General features: G+C 44.3%; 1 protein-coding gene across 1 annotated transcript in view; it reads left to right on the top strand.

Annotated features, from left to right (window-relative positions):
- Nucleotides 1–23,638, top strand: part of LOC111951363 (D(4) dopamine receptor-like) — a 37,620-nt gene that overhangs the window by 1,531 nt on the left and 12,451 nt on the right. Inside the window, exons 2-5 of the mRNA XM_023969418.2 lie at nt 7,190–7,377; nt 11,608–11,939; nt 12,377–12,489; nt 15,896–16,602. Of these exons, the coding sequence (XP_023825186.1) occupies nt 11,655–11,939; nt 12,377–12,489; nt 15,896–16,602 (1,105 nt within the window). The 5' untranslated portion in view covers nt 7,190–7,377; nt 11,608–11,654. The remainder of the gene's footprint in view (nt 1–7,189; nt 7,378–11,607; nt 11,940–12,376; nt 12,490–15,895; nt 16,603–23,638) is intronic.

The following is a 23,638-nucleotide window of genomic DNA, read 5'->3' as shown; positions in this document are numbered from 1 at the left end:
TGCAATGGATATGGAGCGATAACATGGGACAGGACAGGTGGTTCGCAAAAACACAGTTAAAGGGCAATGAAAACATAAAAGAGGCTAATTCAGCAAAAAAAATAATGATATTGATAAACACAAAGTAAGATTTAATTTCTTATCTGTCAGACTGTCAGTAGACTATATAGAGATGTCAATGAAACTGACGGATAGCACACTCTGGAAAACAGCAATGCTTTAACGGAAAAGACTACCCAGGTTACATCAATTACACCTAACTCGACATCAAAACATTTAATGAGCAGAAAACAAAAGATAAACAACTTTCTTCTTTAGACACGCTTTCACTTCTATTAGCTTCCCAAAAGGCACCACACAGTGCAGCTCTCTTTAACAACTGTCTCAGGCGTGGAAAGATTTCCCAGACCCTCCCTTTGACAACCATGTGTTTATATTATTTAAGTTGAACTTTTGATACTTAAGTATATTTAAAACAAAATACTTTATAGACTTTTACTCAAGTAGTATTTTACTGGGTGACTTTCACTTTTACTTGAGTCATTTTCTATTAAGGTATCTTTACTTTTACTCAAGTAGTATTTTACTGGGTGACTTTCACTTTTACTTGAGTCATTTTCTATTAAGGTATCTTTACTTTTACTCAAGTATGAAAATTGGGTACTTTTTCCACCACTGGTCAGCAGCAACATCTTGACTGTTGTATTCCAAAAAATGTAATAAAAACTGCACTTTTCCTTTTCAAATAGCACTTTGCTAATAACTATTTTATTGAGGGAAAATGTACTTACTACGACTGTGATATTTAGTTGGCTCGCCTAGCTATCTTAATCATCCATCCCCTGCCACGACCCTGTCCAATTTAAACCTTCATGGAAGGAAGAGTAGAGAAAGTATGGTTGCATCGCAAATGGCACGCTATTCCCTAWATAGTGCTCTACTTTTGACCAGTTCTGCACTTTATAGGGAATAGGGTGACATTTGGGACACACTTGAAGAAACTCAGATTAAGCCCTCTATAAATCCATATGTCAGGTGAGCTACAGGTTGGTTCTAGAGCACCGAGCATCCTAATGTCTCCGCCTGCTGTCTCATTTGCTATTGTTTCGATGAACACGATCATTTCAGAATCAGTGGGAGGTGCACTGCTAACCTACATGCCATTTCTGGCATCATTGGTATGCATGCAGCCTCCAAGTCAAGATTCAATCAAGCCACGCTCTATACATTCCCCAACATCCCATAAAAAAAAGTATTGATAGACAAAGTCATGGCCATATATCCGTTTCTATACTACAGGGTCTATGACGTATTGCTTTCCCCTGTCAGATACCCCTGACAAACGTCATCTTCCATTCACGACTGTTGATAGATAAACATACACACATACATAAATATATATATATATATATATATATAGGACTCATATATAGGACTTATACCTTTCTCCAAGAAGACCTGTCAGATCAGTAGGCTAGCAGTGAACAGTGACCAGTGGTGGCTGGTTTGGTGACTCATTGTAAAGGTTGGAATTAAATGAACGGAACAATACTAAACACCTATCAAACACATTGTTTCTATGCAATGTGCTTGATACCATTCCATTAATTCCATTCCGGCCATAACTATGAGCTGTCCTCCCCTCACCAGCCTCCACTGAAACAGACCATGCCCTGTATTCAGACTGACTGGCTGAGACATGCAGCACATTATGCTATTAGGTTTTATTTGAGCGTTTACCACCTGTTGCAGACATTTTTACAACCTCTGTGTGTTYGCATCACTTGGCAAAGACAGAGAAATGACATTTCTATATCATAGGGAAATCACCTCTCAATAAATCTCTCGCAGACCCGTGATGATGCAAATGGTTCCTCTCCTCATGCAAAACGACAGGCAGCTCATTAGCCAAGTAAATTAAATCCGAGGCCCCGGATCAGCATCATCTATTATGACAAAGGACGTTTCTAGGATACCGACCGGCTCGTCGTGTGTGTGCGGAGACTGGAGAGACACAAGTGTCCAGTTGTTGCTGCTACAGTAGTATTAAAAAGACAGCCTAATACTGACCGGCAGACATCCCGCCGTAGTAGGCTGATGATGTACATTTGGGGATTTTAGCGGGTTGTTTGGCACGGCTAGGGTGATGTGTTTGATAAATGGCAGCAGCGGCACTAGTGGTGGTGACGACTGTGGAGAGTGGTGTTGGACAAATGGCCACTCAGGCAACCATGGCCGACAGAGCACAGCAGGAGCAGAAGCTATGGATGAAAGCAGAGAAATCCCTACCGGAGGCACTGCTCACGAGAAATACAGAAAGAAAGAGAGAGAGAGAGAGAGAGTGGGAGAGAAGAGAAAAGGGAAGAGAGTGAAAGAAAAAGGGTTAAGAGAGAGACCACAGAGAGAGGGGGTGAGATAAAAGAGAGATAGGATGAAAGGAAATTATTCATACACGAGGGGAAGGGTCGGGAGAGAGAGAGAGGGGAAGAAAAACTACAACCGGTGATTAGGATAGAGAGTAAGAGAGACAGACAGACAAGAGAGAGAGATAGAGGGCAAATACAGGTCAATGCTCCTGGGGATACTGTATTGGTATGCAGATGCACACACACATAGGAAAACACATGTCATACACACTCCATTCCAACCGCATATGAGCTAATAGATGTGACAGGAAGCTAACACATTGCACATACACACACCTGCAACATAAAACGATTATGCCACAAACGTGTTCTTCTTCTTTACTCAAGACTAAACTTAGCGTGTGGAATAACATCTCGCCCCAGGAGTCTATACAAACACCCATGCTATCCTCCTCTCCCAATACACATTATGTCGTCTCCATGTTAGCTGTGGCCTGTGGTCCCGCCTGGCTAATTGACAGTTCAAGTGTTGAGGATGACGGACTGAGACAAGACGAGATGCAGCCAGTCTGTGACGTGTTAGGCGCCGTAAGCTCACACACCCATGCAGGCAGGGCTCCCAGGACCAGTCATTTCAGTCATTTCCATCGTGTACATGGGTTGAAGAAATTACCACTTTGACTATCAACACCTCTTAAAATGCCATTACACTTCTCTCTCTCTCTCTCTCTCTGTAACGCTTGTCGGAAGGATGAGACCAAGGTGCAGCGTGGTACGTGTTCATGCTTCTTTATTAAAACCGAACACCAAACTAAACAACAAAAGAATAACGAACGTAACGTCTTGAAGGCCACACAGAGCTAACAAATAGAGACATAAAAAGGCTTTCTAACGTCAGGGCGTGACTCTCCTCTCTTCTCTCTCTCTCTCTCTCTCTCTCTCTCTCTCTCTCTCTCTCTCTCTCAATGATGTACAGTCCCAGTAGTTTGAAATGCCTTTCATTTCTTTGAGAATGTAGAGCGAGAGCTGATGTGGCGTGGGTATATTTTCGCCTCGCCTCCACACTTACTCTTTCCAGAGACTCTATGATTGAAGAAGTGAAGTAGTCATACATTTTATAAAAACACAAGGGCACGCAAACAGTGGATAACAATTATTTTTGACTGACTGGTGGGAACGGTGAAAACCAGGAGAAGGGTAGTGATCTTGGTTTGCAATTGTTATCTTTCCACACACACACACACACACACACACACAACACACACACAACACACACACACACACACACACACACACACACACACACACACACACACCACACACACACCACACACACACACAAACACACACACACACTACTCAGACAAGCAAGCACACACAACGACAACTCACGCACATACATCTGACCCCAGCATGTCTGTTTCTGTTTTCTGATTCTGACAGCTACTTGGCCCATCTTCTACTGTTGTCTCTAATGTGTCCCAGCATGCTCTCTGGCCCGGCGCTGATGGCTTTTGTGAACAGAAATGCTGTAAAAATAATCATATTTGTAAAGGCATTTAAGCAACACAAAAGGAAATGTCACAGGCTGTCTCCTGTTCAAGTATATCTCAGCAACTAAAAACACTATTAAACAGCATCTGCTGTCAAACTTTGGCATTCAGAAAAAGTTACTTTCAGGCTAGGCTTCGGTTGGAAAACAAATTGACATTCAGCAACATAAGGCTTGTTTTATACCTATATCTATGTTTTGTTGTCAAGGCTGCGTTGATTTGTCGCTTATATCTCTCTTCATCGCTTTCACTCTCTTTTTCTCCTCTCCCTCTTTCTCTCTCTTTCCCTCTCTTCCTCTCTCTGTCCCCTCTCACTCCCTCTCTCTGTGCTATGGGCAAAGCTGGCGGGTGATTTAATGGTGCTCTGCTGAATGTTTGACCTCCCCCCTCCCCACACACACACACCCACCCCCACCAACTCCCACACACGATTCCCTTCCACTCTCCAACCCACGGGATGTTTTGCTGACCCGCCCAGGGTGACAGTCTGTCTGTGCACTGGCCCCCCTCTAACATCATAATTGGCAACTAGCAGAATAAAGAGCTGGGTTGGGCAGAAACGCACCAGCATCCATTATTGATAACAAGCCACAGACAGCATCTATACATCAACCTAAGTCCTATGAGCACCACTTATCAGTGGCTGTCATGTAACGTAAAGGTGCAAAGTGGAGGTATATAATTACAGMATTCCATTGTTCCTTTTTAAGAAGAATATCCACCATGGATTAGACCCATTGACCATAATTACTGTAATGGTCTCGTGTTCAGTGTTCGTGTTAAGGTGTGTTGGTGCTTATGTTGGCATGTCCAGAGGTGTGGGGGAGTAGCTGTGGTTGTGTAATGTATTTTCTTACAGAGACGGAGAGAAACAATGATCATCACTGAACAGCATCTACGAACAACAGCTAAGAGAGAGAAGGGAATAGGTATCCATGCCATTCACTTGTATGACCTCTCTCTAAAAGTTCATACAGCAATACAGATACACAATGACAGTGGGAAGACATTCGCACTTCCTATGTACCATTGGTAGTTAACCCTTTCCGGTCACAATCACAGCATCTGTAAGGAAACACTTGAAACGTGCAACAAAACAATACTTAGCCTACATTAAAAAAGAATGTATGTGCAACTTTTTTTGACAGGGTATGAATGCAGAGATTCAACGTAACAAAATTACGGTAACACAACAAGCAGTTTTATGGTTATCTAAAATATTTGCTGTTTAAATGAGGGCAGCAGAAGTGAAAATCTACGGATGGGTTCATCAGTAGCCTCTACTGTAATGCGTTTTCATGTAAGTCTAGCTCTCACCTGAGACTATTCGCCTTGATAGTGGGATTTTGGTAGGTAGTTCATCACAGTTGGGCTGTAATGGCACTTCTAGAGAAATCCCATGTTCAATTAAACAGGAATTGGAGCCGAACAATGCCCAACTCTCACAGCCTGACAGACAGATGACAGACAGAGCGAGAGGGAGGAAAGTTGCTTTGACTAATGGTCTTCCGACTGGGCACAGACGTCAGTTCAATGTTTTTATTTACATTTGGTTGCGCTGTCAATCTAACGTGAGTTCAACATGAAATCAATAAAACATTTCACCGTGTCATTGGATTTAGGTTAAAAGTTGGGTCAAAAAATATGAAATGCCCTTATATTGATGGCTTTTAGTCAATCTAATCAGTTATCCACATTGATTCAACATCGATTTTTTTTTTAGGTTGAAATGGCGTGGAAACAACGTTGATTCAACGTTGATTCAACCCAGTGGGTTGTTTGTGCACTGCAGAGTGGTTTTTCCCAGGGGGATGTGGGGTTGTTGTAAGAGTGGTGATGTCTATCCACGTCTTCTTTGCTCTGCTTTATCAGTCCATTCCATCTGATCTGATAAACCTCAATAACTCCCACTTTATTTCCCTGTCTTGTTTTTTTCCTTTGCGCCGCTCTCGTTCTAAGCTGCAAGCTCCCGCTTGGTTTGACATTTAAGGCGGAACGCCGAGGCCGCCGACCACGTAGATGAATTACCTGCTACACAGCAGGCCTAGGAAATGCTTTGTGTGTGTTTGTGTGCATGTGTGTGTGTTTTTGTCCAGATTGCTCTTTTGAATTCAACCAAGATATTAAACACAGCAGTGAGCTTGAACACCCTCCAGATCACAATTCAAATTTCCACCATGAATCAAATTCAAAAGATCAATCCGTCTCTGCTTGGGACAAATGCTTCTATTTGGCAATATGTGGCTATTATCAGGAAGTGATCCCTGATGTAGGAACATCATCAATATAATCACCAATGAATGCATCTGGACTGCCCAGATGTGAGAAGGAAATCCTTTTTTGGACCAGAACCATAGACACACAGAACATGACAAACTCTGTCTGTACATACAGTCATGTATCAATTGCGCAAAAACAGTTTGAATCAATGTTTTTTTCCACATCATAAAAATGTTTTGATGACGTCGAATCAACGTGGAAAACTGATTGGATTTGCAAAAAGTAATTAACTTAAGGGAATTTCATATAATTTTTTCACCCAACTTCTCACTTAAATCCAATGACATGGGACATTGTTAGTTGATTTCACGTTGCAATCACATTAGTTGACAACTCAACAAAGGTAAATCAAAACTAGGCCGAACCACTCCAAAATTGGAAAAACTTAAAACACTGCTTTCATATCTCATCTATACAAGTGAAATGAGCTGGAACAGTTCGAGTGGGTCTTTTTGTAGATTGTGCAAGCTCTCATGGGTGTCATGGCAACCCTCACCTGTTGCCGCGGAGAAAAAGACAGTTCCATCTCACAGGAAAAACTGCTCTGATCTGGAGCACGCTCAGTGGGGAGATTGTGGGGAAACAAGATGTGTTATTTCAGAACAACATCCAAAACAACAAACCAAAACAACAATAACACAGGGAGGGAGGCTGCATACGATGAAATCTGAATTAGAGTTGGAGTTAAAAATGTGACACGAAAGAGGRGCAAAGGGAATAGTAATAAACTTTCCTTTAAAAGCTATCCTAAAACKGCAAAACATTTTGGGAATATATCAACAGTAGACTAATGAAACAAATACCAAATTATCRTTYTTTKGGGTGRAGTTTTCCTTTAAACTGCATTGATGTGAAAACACAGATGMCTACTGTACCATTACTTCGGATGAAAAATACCGGTCACTCTGGGCTACCGAGTTGCAACAGAAGCAGGTTAAAGAAAATGTGTTTTCGTTTTTTAACATCCCATCTCTTCCTCTTCCGTGGCAGGTGTGATCTGTGATGTCACTCAGGGAGACGAGCATGACTGAAGAATCATCTCTATAAAACATGGCTGTCACGGGTCTCAGCGAGGGGAAGCAGTTGGCTGACACACACACGCTAAACACGCGGTGTCTAGAATCAGCGGTCAGGACGCACATCACGCTCTGCCCATCTCTCGGCCTCACTTCATCAAGGTATGAACAGATTTGGCAGGACCTGCACACTATCACAGATTACATGTGAGTAAGACCATTAAACAGGTTAACATTAGCAAGGCCGCGGGGCCAGACAGAATACCAGGACGCATACTCAGAGCATGCGCTGATTAGCTGGCAAGTGTCTTCACTGAAATGTTCAACCTATCCCTGACCCGGTCTGTAATACCAACTTGTTTCAAGCAGGCCATCATAGTCCCCGTGCCCATGAATGCCAAGGTAACCTGCCTATAGCCACCTATAGCCATGAAACGCTTTGAAAGGCTGGTCATGGCTCACATCAACACCATCATCCCAGACACCCTGGACCCACTCCAATTCGTATACAGCCCTAACAGATCCACAGAGGAAGCAATCTCTATTGCACTCCACACGGCCCTCACCCACCTGGAAAAAAGGAATACCTATGTAAGAATGCTGTTCATTGACTACAGCACAGCATTGAACCGCATAGTCCCCTCCAAGCTCATCACCAAGCTCAGGAATTCCTGATGGGCAGCCCCCAGGTGGTGAGGGGAAGCAAATACACATCCGCCACTCTGACCATCAACACGTGGGCCCCTCATGGGTGTGTGCTTAGTCCCCTCCTGTAGTCCCTGTTCACCCACGACTGCCTGTCCGTGCACGACTCCAACCCCATCATYAAGTTTGCGGTTGACACAACGGTGGTAGGACTGATGACAATGAGGCAGCCTTTAAAGAGGAGGTCAGAGRCCTGGCAGTGGGGTGCCAGGACAACAACCTCTCTCTTAACGTCAGCAAGACAGGAGGAAATGGAGGGGCGAGCACTAAAGAATGAACATGGTCATACAYACCTACACAGTTGTGAAGAGGGCACAACAGGGCCTCTTCCCCCTCAATAGGCTGAAAAGATTTGGATCCTCAAAAGCTCCACAGCTGCACCATTGAGAGCATCTTGACTGGCTGCATCACCGCTTGGTATGGCAACTGCAAGGCACCCGACCGCAARGTGCTACAGAGGGTGGTGAGTACGGCCCAGTACATCACTGGGGCCGAGCTCTCTGCCATCCATGACTTCAATACCAGGGGGTGTCAGAGGAAGGCCCAAATAACTGTCAAAGACTCCAGCCACCGAATCCATAGACTGTTCCCTCTGCTACCGCACGGCAATTGATACCAGTGCACCAAGTCTGGAACCAACAGGACCCTGAACAGCTCCTACCCCCAAGACTACTAAACAAGACTGATAAATAGCTAATCAAATGGCTACCCGGACTACCAGCAAAGACCCTTTTTTGCACTAATTCTCTTGCACTGACTCTATGCACACACACTGGACTCTACCCACACATTCACACATACCTACACTGACACCCCACCACACACATACACTGCATACGCCCACTCACACATAACACGTACACACATGCATACTGACGCCACACACACACGCACGCGCACACGCACCACACACACACACACACACACACACACACACACCACAACACACACACACACACACACACCACACACACACACACACACACACACACACACACACACACACACACACACACACACACACACACACAACACACTTTTACACTCACCACATATACTGCTGCTATAGTCTATTATCTATTCTGTTGCCTAGTCACTTTCTCCTACCCATACAGATGCCTTCGAAAGTATTCACACCCTTTGACTTTTTCCACATTTTCTGTGTATTACAGCCTAAATGTAAAATGCATTAAATTCAGATTTTGTGTTGCTGGCCTACACACAACACCCTATAATGTCAAAGTGGAATTATGTTTTAAGAAATGTTTACAAATTAATAAAAAACGAAAAGCTGACATGTCTTGAGTCAATAAGTATTTAACCCCTTCATTATGGCAAGCCTAAATAAGTTCAGGAGTACAAATGTGCTTAACAAGTCACATAATAAGTTGCATGGACTCTGTGTGCAATAATAGTGTTTAACATGATTTTGAATGACYGCGTCATCTCTGTACCCCACACATACAATTATCTGTGATGTCCCTCAATCGAGCAGGGAATTTCAAACACATATTCAACCACAAAGACCAGGGAGGTTTTCCAATGCCTCGCAAAGAAGGGCACCTATTGGTAGATGGGTACAAAATAAAAATAAACAGACATTGAATATCCCTTTGAGCATGGTGAAGTTGTTAAGTTATTAATTACACTTTAGATGGTGTACCAATACACCCAGTCACTACAAAGATACAGCTCAGCGTTCAACACCATAGTGTCCTCAAAGCTCATCACTAAGTTAAGGACCCTGGGACTAAACACCTCCCTCTGCAACTGAATCCTGAACTTCCTGACAGGCCGSCCCCAGTTGCCACACTGATCCTAAACACGGGGGCCCCTCAGGGGTGCGTGCTCAGTCCCCTCCTGTACTCCCTGTTCATCCATGACCCCATGGCCAAACACAACTCCAACACCATCATTAAGTTTGCTGACGACACAACAGTGGTAGGCCTGATCACCGACAACGATGAGACAGCCTATACAGAGGAGGTCAGAGACCTGGCAGTGTGGTGCCAGGACAACAACCTTTCCCTCAACGTGATCAAGACAAAGGAGATGATTGTAGACTACAGGAAAAGGAGGACCGAGCACACCCCCATTCTCATTGATGGGGCTGTAGTGGAGCAGGTTGAGAGCTTCAAGTTCCTTGGTGTCCACATCACCAACAAACTATCATGGTCCAAACACGCTAAGACAGTAGTAAAGCGGGCACGACAAAGCATATTACCCCTCAGGAGACTGAAAAGATTTGRMATGGGTCCTCAGATCCTCAAAAAGTTCTATAGCTGCACCATCGAGAGCATCCTGCCTGGTTGCATCACCACCTGGTATGGCAACTGCACGGTCTCCAACCGCAAGGCACTACAGTGGGTAGTGCGTGCGGCCCAGTACATCACTGGGATCAAGCTTCCTGCCATCCAGGACCTCTATACCAGGCGGAGGCAGAGGAAGGCCCTAACAATTGCCAAAGACTCCAGCCACCCTAGTCATAGAATGTTCTCTCTGCTACCGCACGGCAAGCAGTACCGGAACGTCAAGTCTAGGTCCAAAAGGCTTCTTAACAGCTTCTACCCCAAGCCATAAGACTCCTGAACAGCTAATAAAAYGGCTACCCGGACTATTTGCACCCCCCCCTTCAGTTTATTTTAGTTAATACTTTTTTAAACAAAAAAAAGTATCCTGGGCACTTATTTTCATGAAACTGTAAGTAAGTAGGCTTGTAAGTAAACATTTCACTGTAAGGTCTGCACCTGTTGTATTTGGCCCATGTGACAAATACAATTTGATTTGATTTGATACAGGCGTCCTTCCTAACTCAGTTACTGGAGAGGAAACTGCTCTAGGATTTCACCATGAGGCTAATGGTGATTTTAAAACAGTTACAGAGTTTAATGGTTGTGAGAAAACTGAGAATGGTCAACAACACTGTGCTTACTCCACAACACTAACATAAATGACAGAGTGAAAAGAAGGAAGGCCGTACAGAATAACAAATATTCCAAAACATGCATCCTGTGTGGAAAAATGCCCTTAAGAAATATTGGGGAAAATCCAACACAACAGGAGTTTTAATATTTTTTGCATGGTGGTGGGCTAGGGAGTTTTTTGGGATAAAAATAAATGTAATACAGCAGTCTGCTTTCCAACAGACACTGGAAGAGGAATTCACCTTTCAGCAAGACAATAACCTAAATCACAAGGCCAAATCTACACTGGAGTTGCTAACCAAGATGACATTGAATGTTCCTGAGTGGCCTAGTTACAGTTTTGACTTAAATCGGCTTGAAAATCTATAGCAAGACTTGAAAATGGCTGTCTAGAATTGATCAACAACCAACTTGACAGAGCTTAAAGAATTAAAAATATATATATATATCATGGGCAAATATTGTACAACTCAGGTGTGAAAAGCTCTTACAGACTTACCCAAAAATAGTCACAGCTGTAATCGCTGCCAATGGTGTTTCTAACATGTATTGACTCAGGGGGTTGAATACTTATTTTATTGAGATATTTTCGTGTTTTATTTTTCATAAATGTTTAATAAATGTTCACATTTTTCTTCCACTTTGACAATTAAATCCATTTTAACCCCACTTTGTAACACAACAACATGTACAAAAGTCAAGGGGTGTGAATACTTATTGAAGGCACACCAGAGCAAACACTCTCCTCTCGCCTCCTCCCTAGATGTTAACTTCAGAGCGACAGTGCAGCCCGGGGCCTCCATCATCGACATGGTCAATGTGACGACATCACCCAGCAGCAATGCCACCCCAGAGGGTCTGACTGAGAGGGGGCTGGTGGTCCTGGGCCAGAGGAAAGAGTATGAATACAACTACTTTGCCCTGGTGCTGGGTGTGCCCCTCATCCTGATCATCATCCTGGGCAACGTACTTGTGTGTCTGAGCGTGCTCACTGAGCGCTCCCTGAAAACTGCCACCAACTACTTCATCATCAGCCTGTCTGTGGCCGATTTACTGCTGGCTGTACTGGTGCTGCCCCTCTATGTCTACTCTGAGGTGAGGAGGAGTGGAGAGTGTGTGTGTGTGTGTGTGTGCGCGCGTGCGTGCGTGCGTGCGTATAAGTTGACCTTTCCTCCATGACCTCTTAAATTGGGCGTCAGGTAGCCTAGAGGTTAGAGCGTTGGACCGAAAGGTTGCTAGATTGAATCCCCGAGCTAACAAGGTAAACATCTGTCSTTCTGCCCCTGAACAAGGCAGTTAACCCACTGTTCCTAGGCCGTCATTGAAAATAAGAATTTGTTCTTAACTGACTTGCCTAGTTAAATAAAGGTTAAAAAAAATAAGAAAATATATATTTATAGAAGAAACACATACTATAGTTTTATCCAATTACCTGCCCTGTCTGTCTCTTTGTAGTTTAAAGTCCATTGCCGACAGGACTGACAACCTGTTGTTGGTGTTGTTGTTGTTGTCGTTGTTGCTGTGTTTCCCAGTTCCTGGGTGGTACCTGGACCCTGAGCACATACATCTGTGATGCTCTGATGACCATGGATGTCATGCTGTGCACCGCCTCCATCCTCAACCTATGTGCCATCAGTGTGGACAGGTGAGTCCTTCTGTCTCAACTTCACCTGGACACTATGGTAGCACATGGCTGTCAGTTCACACTAGTTTTCAATACCACACCTGTCCCTCTCTGACCTGTCTAGTTACGGTACACCGGACTCTGAAACCTAGTAACAACACATGTCCACCCACAGGGCACAAACCGGTTGAATCAACGTTGTTTCAATGTCATTTGTCAACATATTGTGATGTGGAATATACTGTACGTGGAAAATACATTGGATCTGAAAAAAGTAATTAACTGTTGTTCTGAGGGCTACATTTCTAGCACAGGATTATGTCATCATGGTAACCAACATTTCAACATAGGGATATCTTGTATATAAACCTTGAATGTGTACCTCTAAAACAATGTCAGATCTTCAGTGTTATATCGACTGTCAGAATAAAAAAAGCAATAGGCTTGGGCAGCACCTCCTACTGGAGAATTGAGAATTACAGTTAGTTCACTGGTCACCATAGCAGAGCCCACCCGTAGCACGCGCTCCAGCAGGTATATTTCACTGGTCACCCCCAAAGCCAATTCCTCCTTTGGCCGCCTTTCCTTCCAGTTCTCTGCTGCCAATTGCAAAAATAATCACTGAAGCTGGAGACTCATATCTCCCTCACTAACGTTAAGCACCAGCTGTCAGAGCAGCTCACAGATCACTGCACCTGTACATAGCCCATCTGTAAATAGCCCATCCAACTACCTCATCCCCATACTGTTATTTATTTTATTTATTTTGCTCCTTTGCACCCCAGTATCTCTACTTGCACATTCATCTTCTGCACATCTATCACTCCAGTGTTTAATTGCTATATTGTAATTATTTTGCCACTATGGCCTATTTATTGCCTTACCTTCCTTATCCTACCTCAATTGCACACACTGTATATAGACTTTTTCTATTGTATTATTGACCGTATGTTTGTTTATTCCATGTGTAACTCTGTGTTGTTGTTTGTGACGCACTGCTTTGCTTTATCTTGGCCAGGTCGCAGTTGTAAATTAGAAATTGTTCTCAACTAGCTTACCTGGTTACATAAAGGTGAAATAAAAAAAATAAAAAAACTTCGGTCTCCCATCCAGGGTTTTTACCCAAGCCCTATTAGCTTTGATATTTGGTACTGACTATCACYAATGTGCTATCGTGARAACGATTGTTGAGAGATCTCCACTTAAAAAAAACAAAATAGATTCACTGCTGCTATCGAAGTCATTACAAAAGGGCAGGTTTAGCAGAGTAAATAAAATGTGACCAAACTCTTATCACTCCTATATCATAAATGATGCTATTTAGGCCTACAAGCTATAGGATTTGCAAAGTCATCAACAGCTATTGTTTTATTTCAACCCAGAATTTGACAAAAAATAGACAATACAACAGGTCTAGGGTTTAATTGAATGATATTTGGTGATATTGAATTGTGTACTTGGTTGTGAACGCAACCAAATATCAACATTTGAAGGAGATAGGATAGTTCCATTTGTGTCACTGACTTAGTCTGCCTTTAATTCCAGTTTGTCTACAAATTAACAATTGATACGTTGGATTCACGTCTTCATCTCAATCAAAATTGAAAGTTAAACTTTATTTAAAGTGCTTTTAAAGTTTGATCTAGTTCTATTCTTTAACTTAGACAAACTGGAATTAAAGCCAGACTAGTTAGTGGCACAAATAGAACTTTCCAAGCAGAAGATAATGTTGATATTTGATTGCGTTGACAACCAAACACAATTCGATATTACTTTTGTAATACAGTAAATAGCCTAAAGTTAAGGCTATCTTACAAACGAATGTAACCTTAAAATGAGTAACACATCCGTGGCCACATTGAGGTTACTGTAACTATGAATGTATTCTCATGTAATCATTAAAGCGTGCATATTCAAAATAGCATGCATAGGTCGTCGCAGGTCTGTGGAGATCATCACAATTACTGTAATAATCTGTGCAGAATCTTGAACAGCATTGATCACTTGCACCATGTACTTTTAATGTAATCTCAGCTGCAATCCAGGTCATTTGGTTACGCTATTAGATGAAGCACAGTGATAACACGGTCATCTTTTCTATAAATAAACCACAAATTAAACATTGTTTGGCATTGGAATTTGTTTGTGCCTTTAGATGGTTGAAAGCATCATGATAACACAATGGATATGAAAACGAACTTTTGGCTGTCTTTTCGAGTGGGTGAATATAGGTTGTAATGTCCTTGATCGACATGTCAACCAAATATGACCCAATTTTCCGCGTTGAAATGACGTGTCTCCAGCATGATTTATGAGTTAACAAAAAATTGCAAAGAACTACTGCAATATCTCTGAGTTATTGGTCGAACAAGGAAAARATTGATAACACAAGCTTTTCTTCAAAAGGTTTCTTCAAGAAATACCCTGTATCTTTATTCCCACTTACGAAAGCAACACAGAGAGCCATTAAAAACACCAAAAACAATATCTTCAACTTGCAAGCTCAATATTTCTTTCTAATATCTGTAGCGAGCTCTGTATTGAGCCCTGTCACTCACAGTAATCCCCCAAATCATTCTGCCAGACTGTGAGAAGAGCGTAGCGAGACCTTTAGCAGACATCACACAGTGAATGCTAACTGATGGCTGTGGTCTATAGGAGGCTAATGGAACTGTAGCTCTGGAACCCCCTCATCGACCCAATCATCAAGACCCACTAATTACTCAACACAGCGAGAAGCAAACTCACGCCAACCACCCAGGGGACTCTACCCCAAACAACATCTAAGGGCTCCAAGAGTTTTCTAAGGCAAAGCGAAAACAAACCCACTGTAAAATATAAGATAAGCATTAAATAGGTTCCACACAGCACACACTTCCTGCTAGTTAAATGTTATATCCCTAGCGTTATGCGGCTCGTGAGACTGACAGGTTCTATAGCATTGTGGTGTTATTAGATTTCACAATGTAATAATTCGACATGGTATCTAATCAATAGATTGAGATTCATTGGATTTATTAGACAGGAGAAGCAGGGTAGAGCCAGGTTGTGGGGGGTGGAGTTGAGTGGAGTTATGAATGAAGGTGAATATTATTGTAACTTTATCTGTGGCATTCTAGTGCCTCCACATCTAAGTTTACTTTGAAGGAGGATCACAGAACAGCTTTGAACAACTTTCAGGTTTTTCAAATGCTTCCAAAACACCCACTATGTCCTCTGAGTATTTCCCTGCTGTATTGGCCTGTTTGAAGTCCCTCCATGTTAAATTTATGTATTTATGTATTTTAAATGTAGACTATGTTATTTACTTTGATCCGTGTCCCTGCAGGTACATAGCCATGGTGGCAGCAGTGCCCCTGTAGTACAACAGGTGTGCTCTATGTATTTGAAATGTATTTTATCCCCTGTGATGTGTGTGTCCCTGCAGGTACATAGCGGTGGTGGTGCCACTGAAGTACAACAGGAAYCAGTTCAGCATGCGGCAGCTGGTCCTCATTACGGCCACCTGGGTTCTCTCCCTGGGCGTCGCCAGTCCCGTCATCTTCGGCCTCAACCAGGTGCCGGGCCGCGACCCCACCGTGTGCAAGCTGGAGAACGACAGCTTCGTGGTCTACTCCTCCGTGTGCTCCTTCTTTGTGCCTTGCCCTGTCATGCTCTTCCTGTACTACTGGATGTTCCGGGGGTTGAGACGCTGGAGCTCAGGCAGGAGCCGCTCCCAGCTGACGAGGGGAGGAAAACAGAGCCTGTCCCTGCGCCTCAGCTCCGCCCTGCAGAGGGAGAACGCAGGGGTCAGGGCGGGTGCCAAGGAGAAGGTGGTGTACCTCATGCCCACAGCTCTCAGCCCGATGTCACCGTCGGCTGTATCAATGGCGTCRCCCACGGCGACCCTCGGGGTGGAGAACAAGCAGCAGGATGGTTTGGGGGCGGGCGTGGCGGAGTGCGACCCCATGACTACCCAGATGGACAGCGTTTCTGACGCGGACCCCACGGAGAGGCCGCCTAGGCAGGGGAAGAGCCTGAAGGAGAATGGGCTGGCCCACGCYAAGGCCAATAAGAGGGGGCGCCGCAATAGCAAGAGTAGCAGAGTGAGTGGGAGGGAGCGCAAAGCCATGAAGGTTCTTCCTGTTGTAGTTGGTAGGTATGTGTACGTGTGCGTGTGTGTGTACATGCATGCGTCTTCCAAGGGTTACACAAATCATATCAACAAAGCACATTTAGCATCGTTGGGGCAAGAAAACAGGGGGTTGCGGTGAGCTTAAATAGTATTCATTACATAAACATGGGGGGACATGGAAATGAGGGGTTCACCCACTGTGAGCAAGATTAAAGCGCATGGCTGTTTGGGACAGTTGCTGTTTCGGTAATCAGTGCCTGGAGGGTGAATGGTTTCACCTCTTCTCTGAGTATACAGTATATCCAGCTTCTCAAGCTCCGGTTCAGTGTGCTTCAATCCATAGCTAGAGAACTTGTACTCTCTCCAGGAGTGAGAAGAATCCCCAAAAATGTACAGAACTCCAAAACGAACAAAARAGTCACAAAATGTTGTCATAATATATGCACAAACCCTTCTGAACTTTTCAATAAGTTTGCTAAAATGTCTAAAAACATGTTCTCACTTTGTCATTACGGGGTATTGTGTGTAGATGATGTCATAGTATACACAACAGTGTTACGGGATGTCATAAAGCAGTGTTTAAGGCTATATTGAGGCATTCTTGTGAGACGGGAATTAAAACCACTTGCCTGAAAAGGTACTCCTCTGACTAGACATTCACGTTATAGTACATGGTGTCAGAAGTAGGATGACAGGCTCGCATTCTACTAAGATAGTGGACTATGGCGACGTTTGACCCACCGCAAAACTTGAGCTTTGATAAACCGACGGAATGGATGGATTGGAAACAACTTTTTATGAGATTCAAAACCGTGACCTAGTTGGATCAGGGAGATCAAATGTACAGGTCAGTTCCCTCATGCCATGGGCAGCGAGGCAGAGAACATTTTCTACTTTCTCATCCTCTGAAAACTGTTTTCCCAAATGGAGTGTTATTCACGAACGTGCCGGTTTTTATCAACGAGTACAGCGACCTGGGAAAAAGGCAGAGACGTTCATCAGAGCCCTTTACGAGCTTTCAGAGCATTGTGACTTGGATGCGAATAGAGATCAGCATATTCAGAACCAAATTGTTGTGGGCATACTGGATAAACGACTGTGTCCTAAACTGCAGTTGATGGCAGATCTCACGTTAGCAACTACAGTCCGTCAGTCAGAGAAAGCTAGCATGCAAGTAAGCCAGCAGGGAGAAGTTGCGTGCTATGTGCAGGAGATTGCACGGGGGCACAAGAAGAATGCAAAATGGCGCAATGAGAACACAGATTCAAAGGACACGGAGCGTGCAGAAGGAAAATGCCGCAGGTGTGGGAAAATGTAACATAAAGAGCAGGAAAGATGTCCAGCTTTCAACYGGACATGCAACAAGTGTCAGTAAACAGGACACTGGGAAAGAATGTGTCACACAAAATCAGTGAAGTTATTGTTTCAGATCCGTTAGCAATGCCGATAGGAGTGATGACCAATGGACAGTGCAATTTCTCATTGGTGCAACACCTGTAAAATGTTTAATTGACACTGGAGCAGATGCTAGTGGGGCGGTAGGTAGCCTAGTGGTCAGAGCGTTGGGCCAGTAACCGAAAGGTTGCTGGATTGAATCCCGAGCTGACAAGGTAAAAATCGGTCATTCTGCCACTGAGCAAGGCAGTTAACCCACTGTTCCCCAGGCGCTGTGGATGTTGATTACGGCAGCCCCCCCGCACCTCTCTGATTCCGAGGGTTTGGATTAAATCAGGAAGATGCATTCAGTTGTACAACTGACTAGGTAYCCCCCCTTTCCCTAGTGTAATGTATGAAGAGACATTTGATATGCTCATTCCAGAGAAAACATTGCAGACAGAGTGTGAACAACTAACTCAGCCGGTCAACAGCAGCCGAGATTGGCCTGGTGAAATGCATCGAAGAGGTTCATGACGCATTTGGAGAACATGGCTTGCTCAACACAGCCAGTGAAAATACAACTGAAAGAGAACACACAGCCATATGCAGTGCACACAGTGCACAGAATCCCAATATGCAGAAGGTGAAAGAGGAGCTGTGCAGAATGGAGGAAAATGACATTGTGGAGAAGGCGATGCAGCTAACAGTTTGGTGTGCACCTATGGTGCCTGTCCTGAAGAAAAAGGGAAAAGTATGTGTATATGTGTGGGTTTGAAAAAGCTTACTGAAGCAGTAAAAAGGGAACAGTTCATCCTACCACCTCGGAAGATACTCGCAAAGCTGAGCGGAGCCAGAGTATTCTCAACAAAGGGATCCGGCAAGTGGCTTTTGGCAAATACCCCTACACTGTGACAGCAGAAATTGACAACCTTTATTACACCTTTTGACAGGTACTGTTTCTGCCGTCTGCCGTTTGGGATCTCGAGCCCTCCAGAAATCTTCCAAAACAAAATGGAGACATTGTCACACCCTGGCCTTAGTTATCTTTGTTTTCATTAGTATTTTAGTTAGGTCAGGGTGTGACATGGGTTAGTATGTGTTTTTGTATTGTCTAGTGTGGTTTGTATGGTTGAGGGGGTTTCATAGAGTAGATGGGGTTGTGTTCAGTGTAGGTGTTTAGAATTGTCTATGGTTGAGTGTAGTTGTTTAGGAAAGTCTATGGTTGCCTGATTTGGTTCTCAATCAGAGACAGCTGGTTATTGTTGTCTCTGATTGGGAGCCATATTTAAGGTAGCCATAGGCTTTAGGTGTTTGTGGGTAATTGTCTATGTCGATGTTCTATGTTGCTTGTAGGCACTAGTTCATGTTTAGCTTCACGTTCGTCTGTTTTGTTATTTTGTAAAGTGGTTTCGTTTGGTGTTCGTTCTCTTCAAATAAAAGGAAGATGACTTACTTTCCACGCGCTGCATGTTGGTCCTCACTCTCTACTATAGACGATCGTGACAGACATTGCAAGGCCTTAAGACAGCCCCCGTTTTTATGGATGACATTTTGGTATATGCTAATACTATAGAGGAGCACAACGAGCGACTAAAAAGAGTCCTGCAGAAGATCGAGTCAACCGGACTAAAGTTGAACAGAGAAAAGTGAGTCCTCAGGCAAACAAAGCTACTCTTCCTGGGACACCTCATTGACCCATTAGGAGTCAGGTCTGATTCAGAGAAAGTGGACGCCATCAGGCAGCTTTCCCCACCAGAGAACTTGCAGGAGCTGAAGAGAGTTCTTGGGATGGTTAAATGACTAGGGAAGTATATCCCCAACCTATCCACAGTGGGTCAACCACTGCATGAGCTCCTGAGGTCAAATCAAATCAAATGTTATTGGTCACATACACATGGTTAGCAGATGTTAAYGTGAGTGTAGTGAAATGCTTGTGCTTCTAGTTCCGACAGTGCAGTAATATCTAACAAGTAATCTAACCATTCCACAACAACTACCTAATACACACAAATCTAAAGGGATGGAATAAGAATATGTACGTATAAATATTTGGATGAGCGATGACCGAGCGGCACATGATGCAATAGATGGTATAAAATACAGTGTATACATATGAGATGAGTAATGTAAATATGTAAACATTATTAAAGTGGCATTATTTAAAATGACTAGTGATCCATTTATGAAAGTGGCCAATGATTCGAGTCTGTATGTAGGCAGCAGCCACTCTGTGTTAGTGATGGCTGTTTAACAGTCTGATGGCTTTGGGCGTGGGCGTGGGATCACGCACAGCAGGCGGCGTGCCAGCCCCTCAAAGTACTTCTAACGACTTCCCCAGAACTGACGTTCGAGAAAATTAGAGAAATATCTAGGTTTTCAAGCCAGTGACCACAAGCCCTTGGTCTCACCAATGAACAGCAAAGACTTGGATAATGTGGCTTGGCGGTGCCAGAGACTACTCATACAGCTCATGAGGTTCTAACCCACAGCGGAGTACGCGCCAGGCAAAACGTTGGTCGTGGCGGACACTCTGTCAAGGAGGCCGTTGACACTCACAGAAAAGGAAACTGACACGCACACGGACGCGGAGTGCTACATCGCAGCCGTAATCAACACAACCTTTTACACAGACAAAAAAAAATGGAGAGCATCAGAGTTGCCACTGCAGCGGATGATACACTACAGACAGTAGTACACTCAAGTACATCAGGTCAGACTGGCCTGAACATGTGAGTAAAACCCCAGAGATTTTTTTTCAGTGAAAAGTGAACTGTCAGAGTACAATGGTATGGTCACAAGGGGGAATYGCATACTAGTACCACAGGCACGGCGGGCAGACAATCTTGATAGAATACACAATGGACATCAAGGTCTGACTAAACRCAGAGAGAGAGAGCCAACGCCTCAGTATCTCATCAGAGCTGAAGAAAAAGGTTATGTCAGTCTTGTTGTGAGCTTAGAAAGGAACAGCAAAGTGAGCCAATCATCTCAACGCTGCTCCCTGACAGGCCATGGAAAATAATTGCTCTGGATCTACGTGAGCATAACAAACAAAACCATCTGATTATATCTGACTATGACTCAAGATTCATTGAGATACTACACATGCCTACAACCACAGTACACAGGTCGCCCTGAAGCTGAAAGGAACCTTTGCAAGGTATGGGATTGCAGATGAGGTCGTTAGTGACAAGGGGGCCCCAATTCCCTAKTTCCGAGTTCCAAGAAATGGCAGAGCAGCTTGACGTTAAGCACATTACTTCCAGCGCGCACAACCCTCAGGGTAACGGTCACGCCGAAAGGGCAGTGCAGACAGCGRCGAGGATTCTGAAGCAGAAAGACCCACTGGTTGGTCTCATGTGCCACAGATCAACCCAATGCAAAACAACGGGAGCAAACCCAGCAGAGCTCGTCATGGGTAGAAMAATCGCAACGAAAGTCCCAACGGTTGGAGAGAAACTAAGTGGCCCAACAAAAACACATCAGGCTAAAGGACGCAGCAGAAAAGAGGAAACAAGCCTTCTACTACAACCAGCCGTCACGGGGCGAGACCATTACAGTTGCTACTGCCAGGGGAAACAGTGCTCACCAAGCTACATCACCTAAACGAGTAGACGGCACCTGCAGTGGTAACAGGGGAAAGCACCGCACCCAGGTTTACGAGATGCAGAAAGGAGGAACACTACGRCGTAACTGTCGCCACCACCAGACAGTGCCTATACCCCAACTAAAGGTATTACGCCTGCCTCTCCTGAAAGAAGAGAAAATAGTCTACTGCCAGACAATGGTCAACAAGAGACTGTTTCACTGGCCTCGCACAGACAGATCTGTGTTAGTGAAATGGCTGTTGTAACAGTCTGATGTTTGGGCGTGGGGTGGGATCACGCACAGCAGCGCGGCGTGCCAGCCCCTCACAACGTACTTCTAACGACTTCCCAAGAACTGAGTCGGATTGGAAAATTAGAGAAATGAAGTTCTAGGTGTTCTCAAGCCATGTGACACAAGCGCCTTGGTCTCACCAATGAACAGCAAAGACTTGGATATATGTGGCTTGGCGGTGCCAGAGACTACTCATACAGCTCAGTGAGGTTCTACACCACAGCGGAGTACGCCGCCAGGCAAACGTTGGTTCCGTGGCGGACACTAACTCTGTCAAGGAGGCCGTTGAACACTCAAGAAAAGGAAACTGACACGCACCGGAAGCGGAGTGCTACTCGCAGCCGTAATCAACACAACCTTTTGCATCAGACATAAAATATGGAGAGCGATCAGAGGTTGCCACTGCAGCGGATGATACACTACAGACAGGAGTATACTAAGTACATCAGGTAGACTGGGCTGAACATGTGAGTAAAACCCAGAGATTCTTTTTTTCAGTGAAAAGTGAACTGTCAGAGTACAGATGGTATTGGGTCACAAGGTGGGAATTGGCATACTTGAGTTACACAGGCACGGCGGGGCAGACAATCTTGATAGAATACACAATGGACATCAAGGTCTGACTTAACACTCAAGAGAGAGGAGCCCAACGCCTCAGTATCTCATCAGAGCTGAAGAAAAAGGTTATTGTCTTGTTGTGAGCTTAGAAAGGAAAGCAAAGTGAGCCAATCATCTCAACGCTGCTCCCTGACAGGCTATGGAAAATAATTGCTCTGGATCTACGTGAGCATAAACAAACAAAACCATCTGATTATATCTGACTATGACTCAAGATTCATTGAGATACTACACATGCCTACAACCAACAGTACAAAGGTCGCCCTGAAGTGAAAGAACCTTTGCAAGGTATGGGATATAGCCAGATGAGGTCGTTAGTGACAAGGGGGCCCCAATTCCCTATTTCGCGTTCCAAGAAATGGCAGAGCAGCTTGACGTTAAGCAATTACTTCCAGCGCGCACAACCCTCAGGGTAACGGTCACGACCGAAAGGGCAGTGCAGACAACGACGAGGATTCTGAAAGCAGAAAGACCCACTGGTTGGTCTATGGTGCCACAGATCAACGCCAAATGCAAAAAACGGGAGAACCCAGCAGAGCTCGTCATGGGTAGAAAATCGCAGAAAAGTCCAACGGTTGGAGAGAACTAAGTGGCCCAACAAAAACACATCAGGCTAAAGGACGGCAGCAGAAAAGGAAACAAGCCTTCCTACTAAACAGCCGTCACGGGGCGAGACATTACAGTTCTATTCTGCAGGGGAAACAGTGCTCACAAGCTAATCTAACGAGTAGACGGCACTTGCAGTGGTTAACGGGGAAAGCACCGACCCAGGTTTTACGAGATGCAGAAAGGAGGCAACACTAGGGTAACTGTGCCACCGACCAGACAGTGCCTATACCCGCACTAAAGGTATTACGCCTGCCTCTCCTGAAAGAAGAGAAATAGTCTACTGCCAGACAAATGGTCAACAAGAGACTGTTTCACTGGCCTCGGGTGACAGCACAAAGGCTGCTGGTCAAGGGCTTTTTTACTTACCAAGTCCGGAAGGGTTTGCAAACAGTTTGGTCAGACTGGACCTGTAAAGAACAACTATGTAAACCAAGAGACATTGAAAAGAGACCTACATGTCATATACATCATTGTTTGGGGGTGGGGGGGGGGGGGGGGGGGTACGTGGGAATTGTTGCGTTGCTTTATTGTTCTTTCAAAACCTTTTCAGTAACATTGTTTTTGTTATTTGTG

This window comes from Salvelinus sp. IW2-2015, linkage group LG24 (genome assembly GCF_002910315.2).
Source record: "Salvelinus sp. IW2-2015 linkage group LG24, ASM291031v2, whole genome shotgun sequence".
Taxonomy (NCBI): Eukaryota; Metazoa; Chordata; class Actinopteri; order Salmoniformes; family Salmonidae; genus Salvelinus; species Salvelinus sp. IW2-2015.
This window is presented reverse-complemented; position numbering and strand designations above follow the sequence as displayed.